The sequence below is a fragment of the Lepus europaeus genome, chromosome 13, assembly GCF_033115175.1.
Source record: "Lepus europaeus isolate LE1 chromosome 13, mLepTim1.pri, whole genome shotgun sequence".
In the NCBI taxonomy this organism is placed as follows: Eukaryota; Metazoa; Chordata; class Mammalia; order Lagomorpha; family Leporidae; genus Lepus; species Lepus europaeus.
Genome location: NC_084839.1, coordinates 67,214,675 through 67,233,912, shown reverse-complemented (window position 1 = coordinate 67,233,912; position 19,238 = coordinate 67,214,675). Strand labels below are relative to the sequence as shown.

The window sequence follows — 19,238 nt, the reverse complement described above, 5'->3', positions numbered from 1 at the left end:
TAAAAGTCAAGGCCAGGATTCCTGCCACGCCGCCACCAAGCTAGGGACACTTATGCCGGTAGCCTCAGGAGCATGCACACACCTGCCCCCTTCCTCTCCCACCTCTCACACAGAGGCAGAGCTCTGTGTGTGCACTCCCCGCACACTCGCCCCAGCCCACCCCTGGGCTGCCAACCTGAAGTGTACAGGTGGGACAGCAGCTGGACCAAGGGCAAACAGTGGAGTTCAAGTGCATGCGCAGAGGCATCTCTCGGTCAGTCTCAGCAGCACGGAGCTCAGAGGCCAGCCTCCCACACAGCACCCTCTCCACCCCCAGAAGTGCTCCTGACCCACAAGCCCTGGGAGGCCAAGGGAACAGATCTACATTCTGCACATACTGTGAGTCGGCCCCGGCACGGGCCATCTTGACACAGACCAAAACATGTCCCAGGTCCTCAGGAGCACTCTGTCCTGAGGGCCAGCTGGGGACCTGAGCACCAGGGAAGGTTGGCAGGAGGCATTCTCCGAGTGTGGTGGGCTTATCCCAGGACCTGGGCAGATGATGGCGAGGGGCATCAAGAGCCGAGAGAAGGGAGTAAGTGAGGGAGATGACGGCCAGGACCCAAGACAGATGCCCAACATGGCAAGAGCAGGTGTGAGCTGGAGGAGGAGCCCCTGGCTGGGTGGACAGCCAGGACTGGGTGAGCCAGCAAAGGGGTTGCATCGGCTGTGAGGCTGAAATAGGCTGCAAGAAGCACAGTGGGAAAAACAGTAGCCAGGCCAAACCAACTCCTGCCAGACTTTCTGTCCTTCTAGTCTCTAGAGGTCCAGGGCCTCTCTATCTGCACTAGGGGCAGGAAGAGAGCAGGAGAACATGGCCAAAATGAGCTGACAAACCCCAGGAACCAAACCCCAGCAGCTCCAGGGTCAACCTGGGAGCGCCTTGGCCTCCCAGTGTCAGCGACTGTGGATGAGAGCAGAGTCTGTGCGAACACTCTGCATCAGCCAGGTCGGACAAACAGATCTTAGAGCAAAAACACAACACAAAGTCAGACCCTGGGCTAGGGGCTTCCCCAGGGCCAGGGCTCCCTGCTGGACTTGGGGCTCATCTCCTCCATCAGACAGGGGGCTCAGTGAGGGCAGAGTCCCAGTCTCCTCCATCAGAACAGTCTGGTCTTCCTTCCTCCCCCTTCCTGCCCTCTGGGTTCAGGTGAGGGGAGGCCCCGCTGCTACCCACGTGGACAGACCTCTAGGAGCCCATATTCTGGTGCCCCATTCCTCTGCCTGGCCAGCAGCTCCTGCCAGAGTGGCCAGGGGCCTCCCACAAGGAGCACAGGCCTGGCTCTGGCTCAGACGCCATCCCCAGTTCCCTCATGTCAACACTGGGAGGACGGCCAGACAGGGCCTCCTCCTCCTCGGCCTCTGGCTGTGCTTGTAGCCAGCAGGGCCCAAAATAATCCCCTCCCCATCCAAATCTGTAGACATTTTGAGGGCAGCACATGCAGAACGGAAATCCTGCTGGGCAAGCCCCTGATTTTTCCTGCACAGTCCCAGACAGAGCCATTGAGGAGGCCAGAAAACAGGGGCCAGGATCAGGAAAGCCCAGAGTTAGGGGGCAAATTATCTGCCTGCTTCAGCCACAAACATGTAACCAGGCACCAGTGTGGAGTTCAGATTAGTTTCACGAAGGGCCCTTTGAAATGTCTATAGGGGTTTCCCCAGCCCTGCAGACAGTGGGCAGGTAATCAGTTCGGCCCCCCAGCCGCTGCCTACCCGTGGACTTCCACAGCAGAGGCAGATCTGTGGATGCTGGGCATTCGAGAGAGGAGCCCCAACTGCCAGCCTCAGTCTACCATGCAGAAGATGCTGACACATACAGAGACAGGCAGGACCTGGGACAAGTGCTGCAACCAAGACACAGACCAGCCTGGCAGGAGAAGTGGGGGAACCAGGGAAGACACCTTGAAAGAGGTGACCGCATCCAAGCTGAGGCTTTGAGAGTGACAAAGAGCTGGCTAAGCGAGCCGGGACAGAAGGTCTCCCAGCAGACAGGACGATGGGACAGAGCCCTGGGGGGCTGGAAAGGAGGAGAGCTCAGGGCTTCTGGAGACTTCTTAGCACAGAGCAAGACCTCCCGTGTCAGCAGCAGCAACAAGGCCCAGAGCCAGACACCTCGGTGGGGGCAGAAAGATGAACGCAGGAGAAAGCAGCAGCAAGCAGTGCTTGGCGCAGAGGGAAGAGTGGCAAACACAGCTGCAGGGCGGCTTCAAGGCTGGGGCTGCCGAGCTCAGCACCCAAGCTGACATGTGATCACCAGTTTAAGGAACGGGAGCCATCTTCAAGTGCCACCCTGTCCCTGCGTACATAAGCAGGCTGTGGGCCCGAGACACAGGTGCTGTCTACAGTATAGGCACAAAGGCTCAAGGCAGCCTGGTAGTTCCGGGAGCCCCAGCGTGCCAGGGGCCTGGCCCACGTCATGGGAAGCCTGGAGAGGAGGGTGACCACTTGGAGCAGACCTCAAGTTCAAGGCCAGGTGCTCACAGTGAGGCCTTTCTCCATCTCCACTTTGGGAGGGACTGGATCTCAGCCCTCCAGGATCCGGGGCCCAAGGTGGAGTGAGTGCTTCCAAGAGGCCATAGGCATCCAGCAGTGCTCTTTGCATAGGCTCTGGGCTACTAGCTGGCCCTACTGGGCTGAGTACACAGCAAAAGGATGACTCTGTCCCCCCATGAGATCAGAGACCCTCAGAGTACTGTCCCAGTCCTGCCCCTCTTCCCCTCCTTTCCTGGAGGCAGGGGCACGGGGCCATCGGTAGGGACGCAGCCTCCTGTTTCTGAGCTGCCCCCAAGCACAAGCCTGCAGAAGAACCCGCCCTCGAAGAAGGGGCCTGCCAGGGCTCCAGAGATGCCCCACCTACCTTGCTTTCCCGGCTGGGGGTCTCCAGGAGGAAGCCCCAGTGCAGCCCCCAAGGTCAGGGGTCGCTGTTTTTCTCACATGCCTCCAGGAACAAATCAATTGGGTCTCACAGGGAAGACCACATCCCACCCCCGGGGCCAGACTGGAAGCTCCCACCTCCACTCCTCCCTCGGTGACAGGGCAAGGGGAGGGGGCCTTGGGGCCGCCCCTACCTGGGTGGGGATGAGTGGCTCCTTGTCATCGATGTCAATGAGCACGTCCTCCCCAGGGCTGAGCAGGCTCACATCATCTGCATGGGGATGGAGGAGGAGGCTTGTCTCTCAGCCACAAGGAGCAGAGGCAAGACCCCTCGGTCTCCATGCCTCCCAGCCAGGACCCATCTCCTCTTCCCACCCAACTCTCCCCTCTCCCAGGTCTCCTCCACCTTCAGGTGCAGCTGAGCCTCCCCTGGGAACTTCCGCCCAGCTCCAGGGCTCCTCCCCTACCTGGGCCTCCCTGTGGCGATGGACTCTCAGCTGAGTAGGGGTCACACAGGAAGCTCTCCAGGGAGCGGATGGTGCACTGGCCCACCACAGGCCGGCGGCCAAACTGGCGGTTATCAATGACCTTGACCACAATGGGCGGGCAGTAGAGCTCTTCCCGGGGCAGCATCTGGGGGAGGAGAAGTGAGACTCCAGATGCCAGCCCGAGCCCACGTCTGGGACACCCAGGAGAGGCTGGGGGAGCAGAGCACGGCTGTAACCGCAGGGCATCCCCAAGAGCCAGACCCAGAAGCCGCTCACCTGCTCTGTCCACTTTTTGGGTGTTGTCCAAATGCCAGCCTTTCTCCCACTTCCCTACCTTCCAGAGCCATCGGCTTCGCAGCAAGCGAACGCCCAGTCTCCCTTCCCTGAGCCCTCACCAGCCGGGTAGCAGCGAGGGCAGCTGGGCCGGGACTCAACATCTCTTGCAGACAGTGCCCCCCAAGTGGATACTCAAGAGTCGGCTTCCAGATCCAGCCGCTCCCCCCACCACCGCCGCCCCGAACACACTTTGAACACAACTTGAAATAATTTATGTGCTCTCCTCCAGTGGCGGCTCTGGCCCAGCCAAGAGGAGGCTCCTGTTGACAGCCACTGGGCCTGGAGTTTCTGCAGCGCTTTCATCTCGCAAACCTCTTTCCTTCCCTCAGACTCGCCTTTCTGCAGCCATGAGGCGAGGCCCAGCAGCCCCGGGGAGCTGGAGAGTGCTGGGCGCCTGGGGCCATGGGGACCGGGCTGGGGGAGGCCCCGGGTAGACAGAGTCTGAAGGCATCTCTGGAAGTCAGAGCCCTGGCGGGCACCTGTAACAACTCAAAGAGGCTGCAACCAGGCTCCCTCCTGGGGACTGCTGATCCCGGCTGGGGTGGGCGAGAGCAAGTCGGCCCGGCCGGTGCTGCTCACAGCACTGGATGCTTTTCCTCCCCATTTCCACTGCAGAGGGAGAGGTTCGGAGAGAGAGCTCCCTGGGATCCCACAGGAAGCCAGAGCCACAACCCCAGGTGGCCCGAGGCCATGAGGGCAGCGAGGGTGGCGGCGGGGAGAGGGGCTCACCACTTCCATGAAAAGAGTGCAGACGTCAAAGTTGGGGTTCTTGCGGAGGTTCCTGATGACGCAGGACTGCACAGCCTGGCCCCCGCACTCCACCACGAGGCTGGGGGAGGAGATGCTGGCCAGCTGGTAGCTCTTCATGTTGCGCAGGCCCCAGGCCAGGATCTGGGGGAGCCCAGGAGGAGGATGGTGTCTGGAAAGGCCCCGAGCCCTAGGAGAGGCCAGGGCCAGGATGGGAGAAGGGCCAGGCTGCTGCACCCAGGTGGGCCTCACCTCTATGGCTGTCCGCTGCAGAACAGGTTTGATGTTCTGGGGAACCATGTAGACGTTGGCCTCCCTCTGGGGCGGTGGGTAGGGCAGGTCCGTGTCATCCGACTGCAGGGGGCAACAGGCAGGATGGATGGAGACCAAGGTGGGAGTGAGACCAAGCCAAGAAACAAGAAAGGAGAGACAGGACAGAAAGAAATGACTGGCAGAGACACACAGACGCAGACCCAGGTAGGCAATGGTCAGCGGCTCAGGCAGCTCACACCAGGCACCGTCCTCTCGTAGGTCACAGGTCAAGCACCTGCAGCAGGGTGGAGGCTGCCCCTCTTCCCACAGCGCAGGCCCCAGCACACCACTGAGCTGCTCAGGGTCTCCCCCTCCCTGACAGTGCACACACTGTCCACCCGTCCTGGCACAGCCACGCCGATCTCCCCCTAGAGCCTGGTTCTCCTGCTCCTTCCCAGGGACCACCTGCCCTGGTGCTCCACACCTCCAGGTCCCACACCTGCTCCCTGCAAGGACAGAACACTTGTACTGCAAACCACAAACAACAGAGCAAATGCCCAACGGGAGAAGGGATGTGAATGCCCACAGGCACTGCTGGGGTGGCTTCCTCACTCCCACAGGCCAGAGAACAGCCAGGCCTGTGTCTCCCTGGACCTCCTAGAAGTTTGCTGAAGAGACTGGATCAGGGATCCCCAGCAATCACCAAGAACTATGGGAGAAGCGGGGTGGGGCCAGGGAGACCTCCCACCTTAGACTAGTTGACTACTAGTTAACTACTAGTTAATGTGCTTGACCACTTATGAAGCTAATGAGCTATTTCACTTTTCTTGTAGCTCAACTTTTTCATCTACAAAGTAGTTAGTGGACATTATCAATCTCTAAAGGTTAGTGCAAGGGTACAGGAAATGAATACTTGTCCGACACTCAGAAGAGTGCCTGGTTTGCTAAACTCTCACTAGGACTCCTGTCCCACCTAGCACCTTTGTGACCATGAGAGAAAGATGTCCCTTTCTTCAAACTCTACTTCCATATCAGAAAACAGTCATGGTCTTCGTTATTAGTACGAGACACTTTACTGCCACCTACTGGAAACTGTTCTAACAAATACAAATAGATGAGGTCTGTGCCAGAAATTACCCCTCCTTTGACACAGTGCCCTTGTGCAGTGCCTAACCTGCACATCCACACATGGAGGACCTCCCATTTAGGAAATACGGGTTATAATTTAAAGGGCTGTGCTGGATACTTTATGGAGCTTGCTTCATGTAATCTTTATTTAGTAAACAAAGGAGTCACTGGATACATTCACCAAGTGACCTGGGTTTCTTCTGAAAAGGTAGTACATCGATCCACAGATGCTCTGATGTAGATGGTGGGAGATCTGAGACGGAGGAAATGCCAGCTTCCTCCTGCCTCCCTGAATCGCTTCACAGCCCAGCCGCCCATCACTCTTGCCCAGCGACACCCTGACCTGCAGTGGGAAGCAGCTCAGTGCTGGAATCAGATGGGCCTGGTCCCTACTTCCAGCTCTGCCCTCCCCTGTGTGCCTGGGGACAACAAGCCTCTTCTGAAGCTGCTCTGAGAACTGCAGGACAGCACAGCTACACAGAGCATCTGCCACACACGATGCGCTTCCCAAGTGGCTGTGATCACAGCGACGGCTCCAACTGTGGCTGGGACCATTGTCTGCACCAACGGTGTTGGTGTTGATCTTCCAGGGATGACTCGAGGACAGCTCGGTCCCTGGGAGCACCTCTGAGTGCGACATTGGCCTCTCCACATCCCCATGTCACACAGCACAGTGCCGGAACCCTGCAGTCCCCTCCATGCCCGACACTCCACGTGGGAAGCTCCTACTCTTTTTTTGATTGAGAGGGAGGGTGACAGACAGGGCTGTCCCAGCACACACCTCCAGGGGGTGCTGTGCATGTCATAGTCCACACAGAAGGGATCCCTGGAAAATGGAGTTGGGGCCCCCACAGCCCCAACTGAGCTGCTGAGGGGACCCCAAGTTTGTTGTGTACCCAGGGCAGCCCGAGGCCACCACCAGCAGGTGGCTATGCAGAAGTGACCTGCTCGTGGCCCGCTCATGGTCTCTCCTGGCTGATGCCCAGCCCTACATGGGCCCCAGGGCCAAAAGCCCAAGACAAAAGGGGACAAAAAGAAGGGGCCAGGGAGGGCTCAGCCTCAAGCTCTCCTGAGAGGGGAAGCAGAAAGACCAGTCTTCCTAACACAGCTGCAAGGTTCTCCCAAAATCCCCCTGGGGAAGCACTTCCTATGTGGCCCCAAACCCTGGGCAACCTCTCCTGGAGCCCCCCTTCCTCGCCCAGCACCAAGGAGCGTCCCCATCTGCAGGCCCCCATGCCCCTGGAGAAGGCTGGGCACTGTACCGTTTGCAGAAGGCCCTGCAGGAGGAGGGCGGGTGCACACAGCTGTGGAGCGCCAGGCCCAGCGCAGGCAGGAGGAGAGACAAGCACAGACAGAGGTTAGAGGAGGGCCCGGGCAGCTTCCTCAGCACGGGGCTGCCAGCCCTGTCCACCTTGCCATCAGCTGCCGCCTCCCCAGGATCCCTGCCTCTGTGGTTCTGCCCAGCCTGCACGCTGCCACCACAGCCCTTGGTGCCGTGCGCCCACGGCGCTGCTACTGCGCGGCTGCTCTTAAACGCTCTCCACCTTCTCACCCAGTCCTTCCCAGGTGTTCACGCTCTCTCCTGGGTCTTTTCCTTCCCCAGTTAAAGACACTCCAGTGCCCAAAGCCCTCCCACGCCCTCCTCTATGCCCCCTCCGGCCCTCTTCCCTCTTCTCTTCCCGTTTCCTCCCTGGTGTCCAGTGCTCTCCGCACCCCTCATTCTCCAAGGTCAACAGTCACCTGCCAGCGCCCAACCCAAGGCACACTCATGGCCCTTGTCTTCCTCAGCACGCTCAGCGGCCTCTGGGCGGCGGACCCCAGTTCTTTCTCTGCGGCCCCGCGGCCTGCTCACTGTTGCCTGCTACGGCCTGCTCAGAAGTGCCTCCTTCATCCACCCAGGAGCTTTCTGCTCCCAGCGTCTCTCCTAAGCCCCAGCCCCCCATGTGCCCCCAGTCTCTCTCACTGAACTTTTCTACAACTGGATTCTCCGTCTTCCACCTCAACACATGCTCCCCGCAGCAGGCAGGGGGCTCCTTGCTTGGCAGGCCATCATCCCACATGGTTTACGTCCAGGCCCCTCTGCTTCTGAGGCAGCTCCCTGCTAACACACCTGGGAGGCGGTAGGTGATGGCCCACAAGGGAGACCCAGATGCATTCCTGGCTCCTGGCTGCTCTCTGGCCCAGTCCTGGCTGTTGATGGCATTTGAGGAGTAAACCAGAAGAAGGAAGCTATCTCCCTGTCTCTGTCACTCTGCCTTCCAAGTAGATAAAAACACACATTTAAAAATATCAGCTCCCTTCCAATGCCCTCTCAGAAAGTGGCCCCACCTACCCCCAGGTGTCTCTGGCTCCTTTACCTCCATATTATCCTGCCTGGTGAGCCACCAGGCACGGATGATTCTGTCTTCCAGACACCTCTTGCGCCCTCCTGACTCCTTTTCCTAGTGCAGGCCATCACCCCTCTCCCTGGATTCACCAGCATCCCTGCCCGGTCTCCTCACATGCAGTTTTGCACACTCCCTCCCAACAACCAGCAGGGGCTGCCCTCTGCAGCCAGGGCAAGCCTTCCGACAACTCCCTCACTGCTCAGTGTCCTGCAGGAGGCAGTGCAAGCTCTCTGAGGTGGCCCTCAGGACCCCTCGTCACCTAGCTCCTGCTGACTTCTCCGGGCACATCTCTTACCAGGTAACTCTCTCCACCCCCACCGCCCAGAGCCCCAGATAGCAAGGAGCAACCTCCCAGACATGGTCAACTCCTGCCCTTCGAACACTAGCAGGTTGCAGGAGGTGCTGTGGTCTCTGTAGCCTTGAGGCTTGCAGCTCATGGGTCCCTCTAACTGGAATGCACTCTGTCCCCACTTCCTCTGGCCACCTCTGCTGAGACTTTAGATATCCACTGAAATCTTCCCTGGCGCCTTGGGCCCAGGCACCTCCGTGGCTCCCCTAGCAACTCAGCCCCACTGACAGACGCTGTCTCTCACCCTGCGCCGTCTCTGTGTGCGCTGGACTTTGTTCCCAGGGACGCCAGCAATCCTATACACCCACAGCACAGCCAGATCCCCTATCCAGTAAGTAAACCATCCTAATCGGACAGTTGGAGGGAGAAAGAGAAGGCGGGCAGACAGATAAACAGGTGGGTGAACAGGTGGATCAAGGAATGACTCCAACATGCGCTCTCTCTCTCTAATGCCCTCGTCTGCTCCAGCCTGTTCCTTGGGTCCTCACCACACCCAACCCCACGCCTGCTCATTGCTCCCTCTGTTTGAATGGGTGTCCTTGGCTGCCTTCCTGGATGGAGCACATCTCTCGGGGTCCACTTCAAGCTCTCTATCCTCCAGAAAACTCCCCCAGAAGCTTCTCATAACCCTAGTCCCTGACTTCCCATAATCCTCTGCGACCCTTATCCACTGCAGCCTCTGCACCGTCCCCAGCATCCTAGCAGGTTTCTAACCATCGCACACGTGGAAGCTCTGAGGCCTCAGGATCAGCTCCTGAGCCTGTTTCTCAACTTCTTTCCGGTCCAGGCCACCTGAGGGCTATATGACCTCTTCCCCTCAGGGACAGCAGCTGTCAGCGCGAGAGCCAGGACCCTCGTTAGAACTAGGAGTACAGGTCGGCGTTGCCAGGCAGGGGGCGGAGGTGGAATGGAAGTGCACTGGACACTCGGATTCACCATCCCATGAGTGACGGCCCTCAAGGGAAGCCAGAATGAGGCTGGGTGAGGAAGCCACATGGGAGCTGCCCCTCCCTTGCCCAGCAGTGAGTGGAGAGCAGACCTAGGTGGCCACACGTCTACAGGTGTACGTGTTCATCAAGCCCGCTCACACAAAGAGGACCCTGAGGACAAGCAAGGACACCATCAGAGCAGAAACCACCTTTGGGTGCCCTCCAGTATGTGTGTCCTGCCTACCCATCCAACACAGGTTGCTGAGCCCCGAGTCATGGCGGCGGGAGGGGAGGGTCTCCCAACCCAAGCCCTAGGAGACACTGCACTGGACAGATGCTCACTCCCAGGCCAGAGGAAGTGTCCACATACCTCTCTAGCCACCTAAGCCCGCAGACCCCCTTCTCACCCAGCCAGGGACAGTCAGGGGACCCTCACAGAAACTCTCACGCTAGTTCCTCGGGGAGTCCCAGGCAGGGGGCAGCCAGGCAGGCTGGGAGGGCTCCACTGTGTGCTGGCCCCACCCAGCTCGTTAGGAACAACATGCTGCTCTAATTACACTTCCCAGGAAAAACAGTGTTTTACATTAAAGCCTTGGGGGAGGACGAGGGGGATGGGAGACCACTGGGTTTATTTTCCTGATTGCAAAACACCAAATTTTTCCTTCCAGCGGGTTTGGGGGCAGAGGCGAGTACCTCGGTACCTCTGCATGAAGCCTGTGGCCGGGGTTCGGAAGGGAAGGGTGGGTGAAGTGACATCTGGCCCGGCCTGGAGCCCGCCATGAGAACAGCCACGGAGCAAGCATCTTCTCTTATGAGGGCGGAGCAGGAGAGACGAAGCCGAACCAGGCGGCACTCCTGAGACAGTCAGGACCGCACACCCCATGGGGCTGTCCTCCATGCGTGGTGCAGGGCCCCTGTTCTGAAGGCAGGCGCTCACACGCCTTCTGCTATGTGTGCGCACAAGTTGTGAGTTCCCGGGTGTGCACACTCACACACGTGCACGCACCACTCTCCAGTTCTCAGGAAATCTAAAATTGCCGTTGCTTTGAACTCATTCCCCCTGGCAGCGTGGCCCGCCTTTGTTCTCCAGACAAAAAAGGAAAAGAAACGAGACGGAGGGCTCAGAAAAGGCGGGAGAAGGGGGGAGATGGGGCCAAGCAGCAGGCAGAGGAAGGAGAAGCACAGAGGGAGAGTGGGGAAGAGGCAGAGAGAGAGAGAGAGAGAGAGAGAGAGAGAGAGAGAGAAAGGAGAATGCAAAGGACCCCTCTCTGCCTGCGCCTGTTGTCCGTCCACTGCCAGTGTGCCTCCAGCATGAGTGACAATGGTCCCGCCTCCCCACCACCACCGCGCAGGGACCTTCAGACAGGCACAGAGCCTGTGCTAGGGAGATCTTGTTGCCCACCATACTGGCCCCAGGCACTGCTCCTGTAGCAATCTCCTTCCCCCTTTCTGCCAATCCCTGTCTGCCCTAGGAGCCCTCAGCCCAGGCAGACGGTCTCATCACATTCACAGCATGCTGGCTTGCACAGGGGAGTCTCCGTGCCCAGCTGGACTGGCCAACGGCACTCCCCACGGGACAGGCCACCCTTTAGCCATGCTTTGGGGTCAGCAGCCCCACCTCGTCCAGGTCCCCATTATCGCGACAGTCTCCAAAGCCTCTTGGTTGGTCTCCCCCTAGTTCCCTCCCTGCAGGCAGACTTTCAAAGCCCTCCCGTAGCCAGTGGTCCAGGAGCTGAGCACTTAGTGTGCCTTCCACAGCCCTGCAGGAAGACTGGCCCACTCTTCACACAGCTCAGGCTGGGAGTCTGGGAGACACTGCATGAAGGACACCGGGCAGGGGCTGGGCCACAGGAAGAAGACAGAAAATCCTGCTGAGGCATCAGACTTCCTGCAGGACCAACCTGCTTGCAACCAGCTCCTGGGGATTCTTAAGACCAAATGGGACCCAGCATCTTGGCACGAGGCTTCCCCTTCAAGTGGGCTGAGCTACGGCCCCCAGCACCAGGCACAAGGTCATCCTCCAGAGTGGTTCCCCAGACCAGCTGATACTGCACACACCCAGCTGGGTCTCAGAGGCCAAGCCGCTGGCTCAGCCCAGCCCGATGGCCAGCAGACCCCCAGGACGCACTGGCCCCTGGCCCTGCTGACCCACACGCGGCCTCAGCCTGTGGCCTGGCCGGCCCTGCAGCAGGACACTTAGCCCTCGTCAAGGTCTGGCCCAAAAGCTGCCGTTTTGATTCGTTTCCTGACAAGGCGACCACAGCCAGATCCCTGCTGTCGGAATCTGAGCCCTCGCTGTTACACATGACAAATCCAGTTATTAGGGACCTACACTTTTTCTTTTTTTAATAACTCATCCCTGGGCTGGGTCCTTTTCAGTGCAGGCTGTGGGTTTTGGCCACAGAATGCTCTCAATCAAGAGCGAGGGCTCCGTGCTGCCTCCCTGGACGGGGCCCTGCCTCCCGTTCCAAACCGGCAGTCTTTCGCAACTGCAGCCAGGAGCAGGAGGCGGCCTGTCGGGCGCGATCACGGCCAGCTCCCTTGGCGGACCCCACCTCGGTCTGGGAGCGACAGGAAGTGAGGTAAGGGGCGCGGGGCCTGCGGATCCCACATCCTGACCCTGCACTTCGAGTCCAAGTTACACTGAAAATGTCAAACGGTGGCCGCTCCCAGCCTGGGGATTCCCTGATGGCAGGAAGCGGCTGCTCTCTTCCCCAGGGCCTCAGCCCCCGGCTCACTCTCAGCCACTGGTTCACCGACATCCAGGAGGCTGTTAAGAGTGTGCTTCTCACCACCCTCCCCCAAGGACATGTCCTGGCTTCTTCTAGATGCAAACTCCAAACGCCTGCCAGTCCCCACAAATCCCCAGTCCACCCCATTTCTGAAGCCAGCCCTGGAGCCAAAGGTGTGTTCCCTCCTTTCTCCTAAGCCTGCAACTTCAGGCTGCCTCCCACACAAAGTCGTCTTTAGCTGCTCTGGTCCCCTCTTAACATTGTATTCTTGAAAATGTGCCACTTGATAAGACTGGGCATTGCTGTCCGTGTAGTCATCTGGCCTCCAAACCGGACAGCTGGCCCTCCTTCTGAGGCTAGACTCACCCCCAGGACACAGCCTTGGCAGCCCTGATCCACACAAAGCATGAGAATAAAATCCAGACAGACCTCTAGGTGACAGGTGACCACAGGGCGCCAGGAACCTGGATGGCTCTGAAGCACGCACTTAGAGGCCGCTGGCCTCCGCTCCCCCCCCCCCCCCCCGCCCCGGGCCCTGCCACCGGCCACAGCCTCAAGGGTCCAGCTCACCTCATCCAGCATGCCTGAGCTGTCTGGCACCTGCACCATGCCCGTGGGATGTTCCACATCCAGGAGATGGGTGGGGGAAGAAGGGAAGAGACAAGTTCTCCATTAGTAACAGGAGCACCAGGCTGGGCCACAGACAAGCACAGCAGAACCAGCTCATCTGATCCAGGATGGCTGCTTCCTGATCACACCCCCAGCCCGGACGGCCCCCTGAGAAGGAAGAGGTGGACATCGATGCAGAGGGAGAGGTGAGAAGGGCTGAAGCCTAGTCACAGACAGAGTCCAGGAAGCTCTGGGAAGGGAGCCTGTGCAGCAGCGCCAAGGAGACGACAGGTGCAACCCTAGAGCTGCTGCACCTGCCAGGACACATGGACGTGGGGAGCTGGGAACATACCTGGCATCCCCCAGGGCTGTAAGAACCAAGAGCTGCAGCTTGGATAGGACAGGGAGAGAAGAGGAGGAGGAAGAGGAGGGGAGAACAGGAAGGGTAGGAGGCATGGGGGTGGCTGAGGGGCTTATAGGGTGAGAACTGTCTGGAAATGCCGGGGCTTCCTATGAAGGGGAGATAAGCACTCTAACAGCCGCTGCTGTGTCTGGCCTGCACTGGCACAGTGAATCCAATCAGCCCAGGTCCCAGGCCGAGGTTTACACTGTCTACTCTGACCCCAGGAGGAAGAAAGCAGGAGGCAAGAAGGGAAGAAAGCACCCGTGGCAGGTAAGAGGAGATGGCATTAGGGTGGGAACAGGGGGTCAGCAAAGACCGTCTTAGCCACAGCCTCTGCATGTCACACGTGCACGGGCAGTCCCTGCCCAGAGTCTACATAAGGGGACCCCAGGAACTAGCTGAGGTGCTGCTGAGCCCTAGCCTAGGCCACATCGCCAGAGGTAGTGTTTCTGGTGGGGGTGGGGCGAGGACATGACAGACTTCCCCAGGAAGAAGGCCTGGCAAGGCCAGGGCTGGGTGGCGAACCCCAGCCCCTCCCACCCTGCCCTTGGGGCTCCACACACAAGATGGGCGGTGTCTGCCCATCTGCCTGTGTTGCCCTGAGGAGTTGCCAGTGCAGGGGCAGGCAGTCAGCTTCAAGAAGGAATGGCAAGGGCAAGACTCACCTCGAAACCGGGGATGTGGTGGACGGCCGGCTAGGGTGAAGAAAAAGCATGGTGGTCATGTGGCTGTCTCCCCAGGCCCCCAGCCCCTCACTTCTGCCCTGGCCAGGCAATCACATCTTCAGCCCCCAGCGACACCCACGGAAAAGGTCGGTGACCAGAGAGGCAGGGGCGCACTAACCCCATCCCTTGGGAAGGGGGGGAAGCTGAGGACCGTGGTCCCCTCCAGGCACTTCATTCAGGAAAGCCTCCCCTATCCAGGGCACATTTTTGGGCTCACATGTACCAAGAGCAGAGCTCTAGCCCAAACCCCTTGTTTCACAGTGGGGATATGGCTGGCCTAGGGCCATGCATCTGGGTCACGGCAGAGCCGCTGTGGAATGGGGATGCTGCCTTGCCATGGCCCAGCCGCCCCCATCACTGCCGTCCAGACCCTTCCCCCAGCCAGATTACAGAGGTCTTCATCCCAGAACCACATCGGGAGATGACCAGGTGAGAACTGGGGGGAGGGGGCAGGGCACAAGGACACTACAGAACCTAACATGCTGCCATGCTCAATCGTGTCCTAATTAGGGGTTCAGGAAAGATGGGAGAAGAGGGCCTCAGAAGGAGGAGGAGCGGGAAGGGTCCCAGCAGCCCTCCCAGGTCTGGACATGGACCAGCCTCACCTTCTCTCTCTGGATGAGCTCAAAGGAGGCCAGCAGCTCGCCAGCCGGCTGGCTGCCCCTCAGCAGCGGGAACCAGGCCAGCCGGGGCATCCGCTCCAGACTCGGCTGACAGATGCAGCGGCCCATAAACTCGTCGGCACCCTACACGGGGCATGGAGGATAAGGAGCCTCAGAGAGAGGAGCAGACCCACACCCGGGACCAGACAGGGCCTCGGAGTCAGGGCAGCCTCTGTGGAGGACGGTAGCCCTGCTCTCCTTAGAGGGAGGCACAGACCAGGAGGGACGCAGCCGGGCTCTGACCACCAACGCCTGGCCTGTGTTGCCGGCTCAGTCAGAAGTCCTTCTGCAGGTCTAACTCTGTTCACCCTGCTTTTACTTAACCCAGCTCTGTGTCCTTTGGAGACCACAGAACCAACGCCCTTAGCAGCAGAGGGGCTGTTCTGCATTCATTTCACTCTTCAACACCCCTCTTTGCAAACGGGGAAATGGTGATTGCACACATCAAGTAAACCTTGTGAAAATGCTGTTTTCACCTCACACCGCTTTGCCAGGCACTTTCCTTGGCTCCTACTGTCGAGAAGACAGGGGCCAAGTCCCGGGCTGGCACCAGAGGCCCTCCCCATAGCCCTGTTCCCCGCTTCCCCACACTCACTCCAGCCCACAGCCTCAGTCGGCCTCTCCCTCCTCGAGCCAGCATGGCATGGTCAGTGCTGCTGTCCCCCCTCCCTCACAGCCCTGCCAAGGTGAGCCCTCTGTGTCTTGGCCTGCCTATGGCCTCCAGGTGTGTGGATCGCTTCTCCAAGGGCAGGGGCATGGAGCCAGATGGTGCAGTGGCCCACACAAGCCAGCATCTGGAGAGCCCCCAAGCAGAAGGTCGTGCACTGCAGGGGGCTAGCCTGGGATCGCCAGCAGCCCCTGCAGCAATGCCCACCACAGCGGGAGACAGCCCGGCTCCAACAACTCAGAGTGGGCCTCCTCCCCTGGTTGCTTGTTGCCCTGTGGCATCGGTCTTTCCTTTGGAGAGCACCCAGGAGGGCTCCCCAGCCCAGGCCTGTGTTGTCCACCACTGGCTGGCCCCCACCCAAACAGCATAGTCCTCCCGCACCCCCTGGGGGGCTCAACCTCCCAGGGCACCCAACATTTGGTCATGGCAACTCTGAAAACATCTTCCAAATCCTGCCTCCTCCCTTCTCATCCCCCCAGGACCTGCAAAACCCCAGCCAGGCCTCTCTGCCACGTGCCTGGTGGGCCAACACAGCCATGCTCTTCCAGTACTACCCAACCCTGTGTTCTTCAAACAGCTGACTCTGTCAATCCCCTGCTCTCCTCCTTCCCGGGCTGCCTTCCCCTGTCCTCACAGTCTTCCACTCACAGCTCTGCCCCAACACCCCAATCCCACATTTCCCCACCACCCTGCTACAGTTCACTGTCCCTCCAGGAAACTTCAAGACCTGGGCTGCCCAATGCAGGAGCACTGGCCACTGGTGCCTACTTAAACCTACATTGTAGTGCATTAAAACTAAAGAGGGGGCACCTGGCTCCATGACCAAGCCACCGCTTGGGATGCCCACATCCCATACCATAGTCCCTAGGTTCAAGTCCCCACTCTACTTCCAATTCAGCTTCCTGCTAATGCACACCCTGGGTACTTGGGTCCCTGCCACCATGCGAGAGACCTGAATTGAGTTCTGGGATCCTAGCTTCAAGCCTGCCCAGCCCCAGCTACTGAAGGCATTTGGGGAAGTGAATGACCGGTTTCGCCCTCTCAAATAAAATGAAAAATTTAAAAATGTTTTAAACTAAAGAAGGCTTGAAATTCCACTTCTCAGGCTACCCCATTGCCAATATTCCTATGTTGGGTGACAGTGCAACCATGGGTCATTTCCACCAACACGGGAAGTCCTAGTGGATAGCCCTGCCTGTGCCACAGAGTTGGGGGGAACGTGGGGACACACCTTCTCCTGCAGGGGAGTCTCTGCTCTACTGGTGAGTCTTAGCTCCCAGCTACAGGGGGGATGCCAGGCAAGGGGCCCCTCCTCCCAGGAAAGCCAGCGCCTGAGGAATGTTTGTGCAGTCAGCAGAGCTCTGCGATGGCAGCAGGGACCACACAGGATCTCCTAAGCAAGAAGGAGGAGTCCAGCCTCTGCTCCACTGCGGCCTCCTCTATGGCACTTCACTAGCCATGTCTGCTCTGGCACACGTGTGCTAACCAGCCAGTCTTAATTACTCTCAAAGAGCTTTAACTGCTGCGTAGCCTGCAGGGTGCAGGGAGAAGCCGCCAGTCCCAGTTGCGGGGAGCACCCATCTGGTAGGGATACCAAGAGTCCACGGAGACTCAAACTTCAACCTCACCGGCCATCTCTCCCTGGAGCCTCCAGGGGGTGGGCGGTGAGGGGCAAGGGAGGGAGGCGGGTGACTCACGTAGGTGTCATGATCGTACAGCTCCACCACGATGCTGGGCGGCTGCTCGGCAATGCTGGCTGGCTCCCCGAAGATCTCGATCTCATAGAAGATGAGTGTCTGGTCCCAGGTAGGGTTCAAGGTATTCTTCGCCACCACCGTCTTCTGGCTCTGGTGCAGGAAGGAGACGATGGCGTAGGGATCTGTGTGGGCGGGGGAGAGGGAGACAGGACACAGAGCAGGCACGGTGAGAGCCACCTGCTTGGGAGCACGGGGCTGGGTCAGCAATGCCCAGGCTGGAACCCACTGTCCCAGGGGCAATTCCCGGCTCATCTGGAAGGAGGGCCGGGAGCCAGGTCCTGACAACGAACATGAGATGCACAGAACCTCCCCTTCTGGAAGGCCACAGGAATGAAGTCCAGCTGGAAGAAGTAAATCCCTGAACGGCCTGCTCATTCATTCACTAATCCGATAAGCAATTGTTAAGTGCCTTCTGTATGTCAGGATAGGAGCTAGGTGCTGGGGGCTGAGACTACAATTTGAAGGAAAATGTAAAATACACAAATGCAAAATGGCAATTTGGATCAGAGCCTTGAAGAACAATCACACTGCGCAGCAAAGTGTGTCAGGGAAACACTTGCTCCCAAGGAAGGAGGGACAGAGCAGCGAGGTTGGCCCCTGAGCTCCAGGACGCCAACAGGCTGACGTGGCCAGGTCTGCGCTTCCAGCTCACTCTGGCTGCCCCGTGGAGAACAGACTGGAGGGGGCAGAGGGCTTTGCAGGAAACCAGTTAGAGGTTAGCACAAAGGTCTCGGCAGAGATGGTGTTAGCTTAGCTGGGAGTGGCTTGCTAAGAGAGCACATAGACCCAGAGCTGTTTGGCAATTGTGGGGTAGGAGAGGAATCAGAAGGCCCTCCCGATCCCCGCTGTCACCAAATCCCTTTCCAGCCTGCCAGCCCCAGCCACAAGTCATTCTGCCTAGTCCCAAAGACAGGTTGTGCCACTGGAGCAGAGTTTAGGGCAGTGGGGCACACAGACGAAGATTCAGCAGACGGCCTGAGAACCTGCCTTTCTAACAAGCTCCCAGGTGATGCTGGGGCTGCCCTCTAAGACCACACAGTGGAAACCAGTGTAACACAAAGTCTAAGGGGACCCAGCTGGGAGAGGAGCTGAGGGCTTGGAGGAGGGGACCCCTCCAAACAAGGAGTTCAGCCTAGGGCCAGCGTCCCATTTGTCACCATTTTGTAAGACTAGACGTGGCAGAGGTGGAGGGCACTTGGACAGGACAGTCTGGGCACGCAGGAGGCTGGATGTGTGAGAGGGCCAAGTCCATGCAGTTGGCATCCTGCTCCCTCCTGCCCTGCCCCGGCACTGCCACTAACTCCCCATGTGACCTCAAGAGGGCCTCAGTGACCTGACAGGCAACCACCTCCAACTCAGCAGCCTCAGAAGGAGTGGGGATGGGCTGGGATGAGGAGACAACAAGACAGGCTGATGGCCACAAGGATGCCAAGGGACAAGCAACGGCCACTGCGCAGGAGGTGCAGGGGGAGGGGCTGCAGGGAGTGACCGAGGAAGAGGTAGGAAGAGTGGGTGGGCAGTGGCAGGGCTCCCGTTAAGGGATGCAGGGAGCAGGGTCCAAATGGTGGCTGCCACCCACAGGGCTGGTTTAAGGGTGAAGGGCATCTACATTAAAAGACAGAAGCTATGGGCACCCACGGGCTGAACAATACTGGATTTGGCTAATAAGATGCAGCCGCCAACCTGGACCCATCAGGCACAAAACACAGCAGAGGCAATCCCAGAGGGCTTCCTGCAGGAAGTTGGTATGAACCTGATTCTGGGAGAAGAAGGGGGCAACGGGAGGCCCTTGGCACAGGAAGGGTAGAGGAGAGATGCCCAGCATGTCTCACTGCCTCCACACACACCTGGCGGGAGCACCCCTGGCATGGGGCTCCCCGCTCCCTGCACAGGCCCTGGCAGGGCTGGCCGTGAGCCCTTTGCCTGCTGCCCCTGGCAGGGCCCAGCGGCGTCTGTGCATTTAATGAAACCGTCTGGCTGTGATACCATCAGCTGCAGGCTCGGCAGAGAACCTCTCCCAGTTCCAGTAAGGGAAGTAGGGCGCGTTCCGATAAATAAAACCGTATTAGAGGCCGCGACAAAGCCCCTTTCGTTCCCGCCCCCACCGTGCTTCCCAGCGCTTTATTTTTATAAGCATGCGGGCCCCAGCCGGGC

At 59.1% G+C, this 19,238-nt stretch overlaps 1 protein-coding gene across 17 annotated transcripts in view; it reads right to left on the bottom strand.

Annotated features, from left to right (window-relative positions):
* Positions 1–19,238, bottom strand: part of DYSF (dysferlin) — a 189,343-nt gene that overhangs the window by 57,269 nt on the left and 112,836 nt on the right. For 16 of the 17 annotated variants that reach the window (XM_062209628.1, XM_062209632.1, XM_062209630.1 and 13 more), the window contains 8 exons: positions 17,025–17,206; positions 14,604–14,744; positions 13,939–13,968; positions 12,832–12,861; positions 4,737–4,838; positions 4,467–4,628; positions 3,381–3,546; positions 3,108–3,184 (listed from right to left, as the gene is read on the bottom strand). In XM_062209628.1, coding sequence (XP_062065612.1) covers positions 3,108–3,184; positions 3,381–3,546; positions 4,467–4,628; positions 4,737–4,838; positions 12,832–12,861; positions 13,939–13,968; positions 14,604–14,744; positions 17,025–17,206 — 890 coding nt within the window. The remainder of the gene's footprint in view (positions 1–3,107; positions 3,185–3,380; positions 3,547–4,466; positions 4,629–4,736; positions 4,839–12,831; positions 12,862–13,938; positions 13,969–14,603; positions 14,745–17,024; positions 17,207–19,238) is intronic. The other variant, XM_062209644.1, reaches the window with a different exon arrangement.